Source organism: Zootoca vivipara, chromosome 4, assembly GCF_965207765.1.
Source record: "Zootoca vivipara chromosome 4, rZooViv2.hap1.1, whole genome shotgun sequence".
Classification (NCBI taxonomy): Eukaryota; Metazoa; Chordata; class Lepidosauria; order Squamata; family Lacertidae; genus Zootoca; species Zootoca vivipara.
In genome coordinates, this window is record NC_142587.1 from 90,174,235 (window position 1) to 90,185,563 (window position 11,329).

At 44.6% G+C, this 11,329-nt stretch overlaps 1 protein-coding gene across 3 annotated transcripts in view; it reads right to left on the bottom strand.

Annotated features, from left to right (window-relative positions):
• LOC118085476 (Putative N-acetylated-alpha-linked acidic dipeptidase) overlaps positions 1 to 9,258 on the bottom strand; it is a 49,201-nt gene extending 39,943 nt beyond the window's left edge. Inside the window, exons 1-4 of one of the 3 annotated variants that reach the window (XM_035116169.3) lie at positions 8,976 to 9,258; positions 6,754 to 6,862; positions 4,370 to 4,556; positions 1,873 to 1,974 (exon numbers count right to left, since the gene is read on the bottom strand). In XM_035116169.3, the coding sequence (XP_034972060.3) occupies positions 1,873 to 1,974; positions 4,370 to 4,556; positions 6,754 to 6,862; positions 8,976 to 9,093 (516 nt within the window). In that variant the 5' untranslated portion in view covers positions 9,094 to 9,258. Of the gene's footprint in view, positions 1 to 1,872; positions 1,975 to 4,369; positions 4,557 to 6,753; positions 6,863 to 8,482; positions 8,502 to 8,970 lie in introns of those variants that run through there. The other 2 variants (XM_035116170.3, XM_088668418.1) reach the window with 2 other exon arrangements.
• Positions 9,259 to 11,329: the final 2,071 nt, after the last annotated feature.

Here is an 11,329-nt window from a genome sequence, read left to right on the forward strand (position 1 = left end):
TCTCGAAGCTACGAACATGAGTTTGACCAAACTGCGGGAGGCAGTGGAAGACAGGAGTGCCTGGCGTGCTATGGTCCATGGGGTCACGAAGAGTCGGACACGACTCAACGACTAAACAACAACAACAGGGTTTTGATAACGTAGATGGGCACATTCCTTCCTGTCTTTTTAACCACTTAATTTTTAACCATTTTATGCAGCTATATGTCTTACGCTGCTACTCATGTCCCTATGTAATGTTCTACTGCATTCAATCTCTGACCGCCCTCCAGTGGTATTCGAGGGGTGGTGGCATGTGGAGATAACAAAGGACACAGAGGGAGGGAGAATTAAAATGGGACACCGGAGGGCAGAGCAGAGCAACCAAAAATCAGCAGCAGGGAAAGAAACAGTGTTTTGGGAAATGGTGTGGCCGGGTATAAGTTTCATTTGCCGGGGGGACGGGGGAAACACCAAGGTAGTAAACCTTTTAATCAACAAGTGTAGCCTGTGATGTTTCAGAACAACATATCTACTATTAGTCTAATGGGGGAAAATAATGTTAAACAGGTCAGTGTAGATCCAGCCCAGATTCCAAATTTAGGAATTGGCTTATTTTAGCTGCTGCCTATGCAGGAGAGGTGTGGCAGAAACCTAGTAGCTTGAAATTCTTGCTGGCCATCAAGTTTAGTCACAATCCTCTTGTATACCAACAAGCATGGGACATATAAAAACCTAGAGCAGGGGTGGGGAACGTCAGTGTCAAGTACCCAAGTTCCCCTCTCCCTTCTGGTAGCTCAATGATAAGAATTAACGAGCATTTGGTAGATTTCTAGTCATTTTATAACAGCATTATGTTGCAAGCACAAACAGACAACCCTCCGTAAGGACAGAAGAAGAAGAAGAGTTTGGATTTGATATCCTGCTTTATCACTACCCGAAGGAGTCTCAAAGTGACTAACATTCTCCTTTCCCTTCCTCCCCCACAACAAACACTCTGTGAGGTGAGTGAGGCTGAGAGACTTCAGAGAAGTGTGACTAGCCCAAGGTTACCCAGCAGCTGCATGTGGAGGAGAGGGGAATCGAACCTATATCGAGTCCACTGCTCTTAACTACTACACCACACTGGCTTACCCTGACTCCTCCCCACTTCCGCAGCAAGAAGCGTGCCAACGGGAAGTTCCTCCCCCTCTGTGTCTCCTTTGTTTTTTGAAACGCTTGGACCTCTGAGTTCAGGGGGGAGGGGTTTCCCCCCACTCTCTATTGATGTATCACCTAGCTGCTCCCTCCCTTCTGGTTGCATAGCTACTATCTCATAGCTGGGTAGCTCCTCTCAACTGAGCAGCTTCTGTGTCTACTTGTCTCTCTGGAAACGCTGGAAGCAGGGGAGGCAAGTACTCCCCCTCCTCTTCTGTTAGGAGCTGATCTCCCTGTGATTGCATTCCCCAATCTTCCGATTCAGACCAGCTCCTGACACTCAGGTTAGGAGGACCCACATATGGCTCTCCAGGCCTTTCTATCTGGCCCCCAGAATCTTCCCCAGATCACACCCCTCACTGCCCTGACTGCACACCCTCCCTGAGAGTATCTGCCTACTTGGAATATGTCCTTGAGATCTGTCCATGCCTCCTGCTTGTCTGGGTGGAGGATAGAGTGTGTGTATGTGTAGAAACTAGCTTACTGCAGCACTAAAGGAAAAAAATGCATCAGATGCCCCACCTACTCCTGCCTCTGGCCCCGCCCACTTCTGGTATGTGGCCCCCAGAAGGTTGCGCACAAGGGAAAGCGACACTGGATCTGAAAAGGGATCACCACTCCTGAACTAGAGAGAGGGGGTCATTCACCTAGCCGAAGGCACATTCACACAACCCGCTACCCCACATCAGTCCTTACCTCTGGCATGCCCTGAGCGGAGAAAGCACTGTAGGGTGGAACAACGTCTTCAATGTCTGTATACCCCGGAGGGAGAGGCTCAGATAATGAGGTGTTGAAAAGCTGGGCAGTTAAGAGAGAGCAGAGGAGTAGACAGAATATTAAGATCAGGTTTAGACTACCGTATTTTTTTGCTCCATAGGACGCACCTGACCATAGGACGCACCTAGTTTTTAGAGTAGGAAAACAAGAAAAAAATTAGAATCATAGAATCGTAGAGTTGGAAGAGACCACAAGGGCCATCCAGTCCAACCCCCTGCCGAGCAGGAAACACCATCAAAGCATTCTTGACATATGGCTGTCAAGCCTCTGCTTAAAGACCTCCAAAGAAGGAGACTCCACCACACTCCTTGGTAGCAAATTCCACTGCCGAACAGCTCTTACTGTCAGGAAGTTCTTCCTAATGTTTAGGTGGAATCTTCTTTCTTGTAGTTTGAATCCATTGCTCCGTGTCCGCTTCTCTGGAGCAGCAGAAAACAACCTTTCTCCCTCCTCTATATGACATCCTTTTATATTTTGCCTTCTTGAATTGTCCTAGGCATAGCAGCCAACTCCTAGGCTTGAGTGCCTTTGCCCCTCCCCATTAAATATTTGATTTTAAATATTATTTTGCAAAGGGGGAAAGCTCCATTTTTTTGAGGATCAGCTCAAAGTTGTGCAGCTTTTTTTGCAAATGGGAAAAGCCCCGTTTTGGCGGTGGGTGGGGGTGGGGTTCAGCTCACAGTTGTGCATCTTTTTTTGCAAAGGGGGAAAGCTCCATTTTTGAGGATCAGCTCAAAGTTGTTGAGCTTACCTTGCAAAGGGGAAAAAATCCTGTTTTTATGGGGTTCAACTCACTGTTCTGCAGCTTCTCTAGGAAAGGAAAGGGACCCATTTCTACAGTTTCCAGACAGATAATCTAATCAGCCAGTCACATGTCGCTGGGGAAACAAGCAGCCTCTCTCTGCAGACAACAATTGAGGCCTGGGCAAGGGGCCTGGGCAGGGCAGGAAGGGAGCTAGCTCCCTTATCTCCCTCCCCATCTCTTGCAATCAACACTCTCTTTCCCTCTTGTTAGCCTTTAGCTCTTTCTAAAAGAAAAAAAGCACGATCTGCCTTTCGCCCCTGGGCAATTCGGCTCCAGGGACCACGCATTCGCTCCATAAGACGCACACACATTTCCTCTTACTTCTTAGGAGGAAAAAAGTGCATCTTATGGAGTGAAAAATACGGTAATTTCATCTAATTGTTCCCCCCCCCGAGTAATATTATTTTAATTGCAAAGGTTTTGAATATAAAGAAATAAAGTGATGCATGGGAAAAGAGAAAATAAAAACGCTCCAAAACATGTAGAAAGAAGCAGCATACGAATATATAGAATAGATGAAAAATACCCTAGTTCATACATTGTTATATGAATTTGATAGTCTTATCCTAAGATATATGTAAATATTATTAGCCTACTACATTTCGTAGAAGCTCATTCCAAATATTGCCATATTGGTCCAAGTCTACATATGTAAGCAGGACAATTCATAGGTTGCGAACATTATCATGTTGTCAGTCCATTTGTTAAATTTCATAGAACCATGGAGTTGGAAAGGACCTAAAGCAGGCATTCCCAAACTGCGGCCCTCCAGATGTTTTGGCCTACAACTCCCATGATCCCTAGCTAACAGGACCAGTGGTTGGGGAAGATGGGAACTGTAGTCCAAAACATCTGGAGGGCCAAAGTTTGGGGATGCCTGACCTAAAGGGTTCCCCTCTGGTCCATCCGTCTGGAATGCAGGAATCACAGCTACTGTCCTGCATTGCATTCATGTTAGAGCTGCAGGTGGCATCTAAGAACAGGCCCCAAAATCAGCTCGGGGCACCACAACTGTAAGCAAACAACCTGAGAGGAGATGTCGCTAAAAGCTTGAGAAAAGAAAATGTGGTCCATCCCTCCCTCCACAATGCACAGAGAAAGTAGGCACTTGGGCATATATCTCTGAGGAAGGATTGGGATTCTATGACAAAGAAGGCTCTGTCTGGAGAGATATGTCTGTCTTCCTCATTATTAATGTTCAGAAGGAATGGGAAAACAGTTCTATTCGCCCAAGCATTTGACGGCTGAAAGAGACTGCCCTGGCATCCTTGAAATTATTACCTGTGAGGGTATGTGACTGAAATTAAAAGCTATAAATACGTTTTCATTTTATTCTATTCGCTTTGTTCCGCTGCCGGTGCGAACTCCTTTTGGGGGAAGGTGGGATAGCCATTTAAGGAACCGTCACCTCAAAGTGTGGGCAGGTTCACCTGGAGAAAAGTTCTCTTCCAGGTATTTTGCTCTTTTCAAAGCTCAGCAGAATTTATCTCTTATAACTGTATGGTTATCCCTTAAACTGAATGTTCTGAAAGGGACAGGGATGGTTGACTTAAAAAAAGAAGAAGCTAAAGCCAGATGGGGAAATCCATTTTCTCCCTCTCTCTCCTTTACCTCATGCCCTTGGTCATCCACAATTGAGATGTAGTTGGGATTTGTTTCATTTGGGTAGGACAGCAGAACGTCATAGGGAGCCAGCTGGACCGAGTCCAGGCCAAATTCCTTCCACTGGGCCTGTATTTGCTTGGCCAGGCGCAGGTTCTCTGGCGTGCCTGCCAAGTGAGGCAGCCGAGTGAAATTGCTGGAAAAGAGGAGAAGGGTATAATGAATGAAATCACATTCATTTTTTTTTGTCATTGGGTTTGTTGCTGTTGTTGGACGTCGGTCCTCGTTGCACAAATTGCAGCCGGGTGACCATCTTGACCAAAGGAGCGAGCCAGCAGCAAATCACACCAATCAAGCAGGAGTTAACTCTTTATTAGCAAAACAGGATCTCTATACAAGAATGTCAGGCCTAATGAGCACAGAAACTGAGGTCTTGCTCCATGTGATTGATTAAGCAATTAAACCCTGCGTGCTTATTCTTTTACCCTTTAAGTGGCATTGTATATTGTATTGTTGGTTTATTACTATGGCTGATGGCTGACGCAAATAAAGATTCGTTCATTCATTCACCCTGCATCCATTTTGTAGGCATCCAAAATGTGTAACACACCCTCATGAACAAGTATGAATAAAAGGAAAGAAAGTTTCCTCTTTAACACTGCTTGACAATCATAAAAACACACTGAGCTGGTGCTGGGAGGACAAACGTCAACATATTAGCATTTATAACTGGAACACTGACTTATTGGCTAAATGAGTCTGTGCCATAGTTTTCTTTCCCACTTGAAAACGTGCTCTGTATTCCAGCTTTTCTATTAATAAACACTGCCATGGACTAAAAACGTTGTTTGTAATTACAAATGTATGCCGCTAAATTAATCTCAGGAAATGCCACCAAACTGAAAAATATATTTTAGCCTGCAGTCCTGGCACCATCAAAGGTGCTTCAGCGTAGCTTGTTCATCCTGGCTCACCTGTGGTTCAACCAGCTGAGCTGAATTTGGCTGAGGAAGGCCAGAACATGTCGCCTGCCAGCTTGGCAAAGAACACTGTTTTAAAGGCCTGTTTCCCCTCTACCAGGCATAGGAAGAGCAACAGCCCTGCTCCTGAACAGGGTTTACATCTGATGTAAATTTACACCAGCTTCTTATACATAGGAAAGCTATACATGGGTCTACTTGGCTTAAGCCTTAAGCACAGTCTACTTTTAATTTTTCCTATTTTTTCCCCCTCCTGGAGGTTAGCTACCTCTGACTTAAGGGCTCCTAGCTGCAATGCACTTGAAGCATCTAATTTAAGGCATCTCTAAAAATGACAGCATATACCAGGAATATTTGCACCATAGAGATGCATGGCTAGAGCAGTTTCCCATATCTGCCATCTTGTTTCTGTTATTCTTATATATATATATATATATATATATATATATATATATATATATATATATATATATTACAAAATAGAATCAAATAAACAGAAAGAAAAAAAACATGCAGAATGATAAAGAATAATAACAGAAATGCATAGAACATAAAATTCCAATCAAATAACATTAACAAATAAGAACAAAGGGGGAAAAAACCAAAAACATAATTTACAAAGCAGATAAGACAAAACATAACAAAAACAAAAATTGACTTCCTAAAGTTTGTACACCGCTTCTCTTTATTAACTTTCCCTAGTCTTGCTTTATCTAAATTATTATTTACATAGATTCTCTATATTTCCCTGCTTATCTTTCAATTTAAGCAAATCACCAATTCAATATTCATATTTTCTTTGATCAAATAGTCCTCAACATACTTCCATTCAACTTTACACTTCTGTTTGGGGATATTCCTAATTGCAGCAGTCATTTTGGCGAGGTTCATGAACTCTACCAATTTTTCTTGCCATTCAAGAACCGTTGTTTCTTGTTTCTGTTATTCAAACACAGGGTTTTTATTTTTCAGTTCAGGGCCACAAGTTCAGGACTGTACATCAGTCTTTTTCTTTTTTCTAGTGTTTGATCAGGGATGATAGCCAGACAAAAGAAATGAGTGTGCACATCATGGACAATGAAGCCCTTATCTTGCCACTTCTAACTCTCAAAAAAGCTATTATGTATTACCAGCCTGGGGGGTGAATTTAGGCATTAATCTAATTTCTTTTGCCCTGTCTTGTTTTTTTTCCCTTGGGAGGGGCAAAGTAAAGATTCCAAACAAATAAATATTCCTGTATAAACTAGAATCAGAGATCAGAAACCTGATAGATCTCTGGTGACTGAGCTTATTGTCATTTGCTAAAACCACCTTGTTCCAAAAGAGTCACAAAAAGTGGTTTCTGGGTCAATTTAAAGACATACACACACACACACACACACACAAAATATCAACGCAGTGCACTTTGCTTACTATAAAAATTGCTTGATATTTGCAGCTGTCATTTCTGTCATAAACGCCTTCTTCATCTGATCGTGAGAACCTGTTGCTTTCAATTGACCTTCAGGTTTACTCAGCCAGCCTGCAAGATAGACCAAAGAGAGCTACAACAACTGCAACTGCCATCATAGAAGCACAGGATTGTACGCTTGCAAGGGACCCCGGGGTCTTCTAGTCCACCCCTCTGCTTAAAAACATGGAATCCAACATGGCGGTGGCAGTGCCAACTCATTGACTGAAGACCCAAGTCCTAGAGTCCTAGACCCAAGTCCTAGGACCTAGACAGACATGGCTTAAAGGCCATTTACTTGTTACGGAGTGAGCTTTACCCATAGAACCTTCATAATGTTAACCATTCATTCACCTTCACAGAATATGGGGGGGGGGGAAATGCCAGAGGAAATACATTCGTTTTTACTCATTGCTACAATTTCAGAAATTGGGAAGGCTGGGGAGAGAAACATTTTCCCCTCCTACCTTGTTTCTTTGTCCCCTCTCTCTATAGTTTTTATTTTTTTATATATAAAAAATGTAAGCTCCTTTGGGGCGGAGGGGCATTTTGGTTTCTTCACCTAGGGTTAATGCCCACCAGACATTTAAAGCACAGCTAAAGCACAATTCCCCCCCCCCACAAAAAAACCTAGGCGCTGTAGTTCACCCCTCATGAAGCTACAATTCCCAGCACCCTTAACAAGCCACAATACCCAGGATTTTTTGAGATAAGATAAGATAAGTGGGAGCTGGACCATAAAGAAGGCTGATCGCCGAAGAATTGATGCTTTTGAATTATGGTGCTGGAGGAGACTCTTGAGAGTCCCATGGACTGCAAGAAGATCAAAGCTATCCATTCTGAAGGAAATCAGCCCTGAGTGTTCACTGGAGGGACAGATCCTGAAGCTGAGGCTCCAATACTTTGGCCACCTCATGAGAAGACTCCCTGGAAAAGACCCTGATGCTGGGAAAGATTGAGGGCACTAGGAGATGGGGACGACAGAGGACAAGATGGTTGGACAGTGTTCTCGAAGCTACGAACATGAGTTTGACCAAACAGGAGTGCCTGGCATGCTATGGTCCATGGGGTCACGAAGAGTCGGACACAACTAAACAACAACAACATGAGTTTTAAATGTATGGTGTGCAGGCAGGCTTTGTGAAGGGTTTATTTATGCACGTTGGTTCTAGTGTAAATAAATAGCATGCGGGACCCTGCAACAAAATGTTGCAGTGTGAAGTGCTTCCATTCAGGAATCCAAAACACAATGAACCCACCGGGTATGTTCAGTCTCACAGGTTTGTTTTTGAGGTGCCCCACAGGGTTTTTTGGTCCCCAAAGCCTGACTATACTGAGTGTATGTCTGTGGTGCCATTTGGCTCCATAAGCAATGGGAGTCTCCCCTTGAAGACTAGATACAAAGGGATGGATGAGAGAAGTTTGAAATGATCTTAACATACAGAAATTGAAATTTGTTCTTGTTTTGTTCTTTTTAAAGTAAAGCAAATGTGCCTTTAACAGGCAAGAGAACAGACCGACATAAGCAACGCCTTGGCACATCAGATCAAAAATCCACCTGCAGTCCAGTCCACCTGCATGTTTACTCAGAAGTAAGTCCCTTCAGCATTCAAGGGGGCTTACTCTCAGCAGGTAAAGTGCAATAGCAACCAAACCAACCCCCCCCAAACCCCCAGGCTCTGCCAAACCCACATGCAAGCCACAAAAACAACAGCACTCTGTCCTTAGCAACCAGCACTCAAAGGTATTCTGCTGCAGTATGCAGAGGTTCTCTTGAATGATCACAGCTTGTCACTGTTGACTTTGCCCTCCATGAATCTTTTCAAAGCCACTGACATGCTGCTGGGCAAATACCGCAAACCCACTTTGTCTGTTCTTAGTAGCTGCAAGAGAGGAAGGCGAGAGCTTTCCATGTCTTTTAAAAGCGCATCTGTTCAAATCTTTAAAGAAACAAAACTTCTTGCTTGCAGACTAAAACGACTTTTAAAAAAAGCTAAAAAAACTTTCTTCTTCCCCTTCCTCCTAACAAGTTCCAGGAGGAGAACTCGCTCCCTGGAATGCGAAGGCAATTATTTCCCTCCCATAATGAGTGACAGCGCAGCAGTGCATGCAATTCAACCTCCAGCCTCCTCTCCAAGCCCTTTTTGCAGATAAAACGAGACTCTTGGCTCAGCCCGCACCATACCAATGAGGAATCCGAGGAGGAACACGCCAACTGCCACCCCCACAGCCAGCACCCAGGAGCGGCTCCTGTTGCCCCTTGTGTTGGTGGGCTCAGTGGCAGCATGCAGGGAGCTCCACATCCTTCCTGTTGCAAAAGAAAGCGTTCCCAAGCTCTGGATTCCGCCTGGCCTCTTCCAGTCCCCTGCCACATATACAGGGGAGAGAGAAGAAGAAGAAAGAAAGAGAGAGAGAAAGACTCTGTACAAGGGGGCAAAGTCCTCACACTTTCCCTCTGCACAGATCTCGACTCCTCCTGCAGGCTACAAAGAGGGCAGGCAGAGACGAGAAGGATCCTCTGAAGACCAGGCTCCAAGTGCTGTACTGCTGCCAAGGTCTGTGGCCTGGCACTGCCATTCATTCCTTCGTGCGGGAGCAGAGCAAAGCCAGGAACAGGTGTCTTCTCAGGCTGAGGCCAGCACTGTCCCACTGGGGATGCTCTGGAACGGCTGGTCTGGTTTGGCAGCATCGATTTGGGCAGCATCTGTTATGCAAAAATGTCAATTAATAAGAGGCGCCCTTCAGGAATAAATGAACCGCACAAACAGGCAAAGGTGTTGGCCGTCATAAATACAGGGATGAGGAAACTCTGGCAAACCAGATGTGGGCAGACTCCAATTCTCATCTGTACCAGCCAACAGTGGTGCAGTGGTTAAAGAGCAGTAGACTCGTAATCTGGGGGACCGGGTTCGTGTCTCCGCTCCTCCGCATGCAGCTGCTGGGTGACCTTGGTCTAGTCACACTTCTCTGAAGTCTCTCAGCCCCACCCACCTCACAGGGTGTCTGTTGTGGGGGAGGAAGGGAAAGGAGAATGTTAGCCACTTTGAGACTCCTTCGGGTAGTGATAAAGCGGGATATCAAATCCAAACTATTCTCTTCTTCTAATAGTGAGGGATGTGGGGGGAGCTTTGCCGGTTAGCTCAGTTGGCTAGAGCGTGGTGCCAAAAATGCAAAGGTCTACGGGTTTGATCCCCGTATGGGGGCATATTCTTGCATTGCAGGAGTGTGGGCTTTCAAGTTCTCTAGAAATAGGGCTGCCATATGTCTGTGGATTTCAAAGGCAAAAGTGAAATCCAGGGGGAAAAAAGCAGCAGCTTTCAGGGTGTCCTGGTTTTTACTTTTTGAAATATGGCAACCCTACTAGAACTCTTTATCAGGCAAAATGCGAGACAAAACAGGGAGTGAGAGGGGTGGTGCGAGGAGGACAAAAATTAGGCTGCTATGGAAGCCGTGAGGTGGGATTCAGTTCTGAGATGGAGATTGTAGGCTGAATAAGTCCCAGGTGCTATAGGCATCAGGCTACGTGCCTAGGATTCTGGAGTAAAGAAACGACAATGAATGCTCAATAAAGCTCAATAAATGGGTCATTGATGTAGGAACCCTACATCAATGCAAAGTGTTGATGTACACCTGCCAAGTATCTGGATTATATAAGAAATCCGGATACAAATCCTGAATGTGTTGGGAAATGCTGGTAAAACCAGATTGGCTGGCTGGCTGGGCACCTGAAAACGTAATACCACCTTCCCCGATGTATTCTGACATGTGACAAATGAAAACAGGCACAGACCTTTAAAGGATCATCTATCATGTATCTGGTGACCTGTTTACTGAGCCCTTTTTCTGGATTAGTTTGCAAGGAGTTTAGACAACATTGGCTATTCAATGTGTATTCATCCTCATCTGTTTGCAGGGAAGTTAGATGAGGTTCAAAGCAACTACTATTTTCCAAACTTAAAAATGGAAAGTGTAATGCTGGTGGTCAACAAAAGAGGTTTAAAGACTGTCTCAAGGCAATTTTTTAAAAAATGTAGTATGAACACCAACAATTTGGAAACACTTGCCTGCGAGTGCTCCAGTTGAAGAACAGCCTTTATCAAAGGTATCATGGGCTTTGAAGACACTTGAACTCAGGACGCAAGGGAGAAACATGCTAAGAGGAAGGCACGCTTGGCAAATCCACACTGTGATCAGCTCCCGCGTGATCAGTCCCCACTGTGGAAGGACATGTGGATCCAGAATTGGCCTCCACAGTCACTTACAGACTCATTGTTGAAACAGTGTTTATGGAAGACAATTTTACTCGACTATGAGTGATCGCCAAAGAAGAAGAAGATTTAATTCCAGGAAGTGAGCAGGCAAAGGAAGCAGCTTTCAATTTCCAATAATGTTTCAAATTTACCACTAGATGGCAGGAATACACCACGAACAATCGCTGCCATCATTCCTCGCTTTCTAGGCTTTTAAATAAGGAATTATAAGTTACAGAAAACCGCTTCCCAAGTTTGTAACATGGTGATCAATGGGGCAGCCCACCCT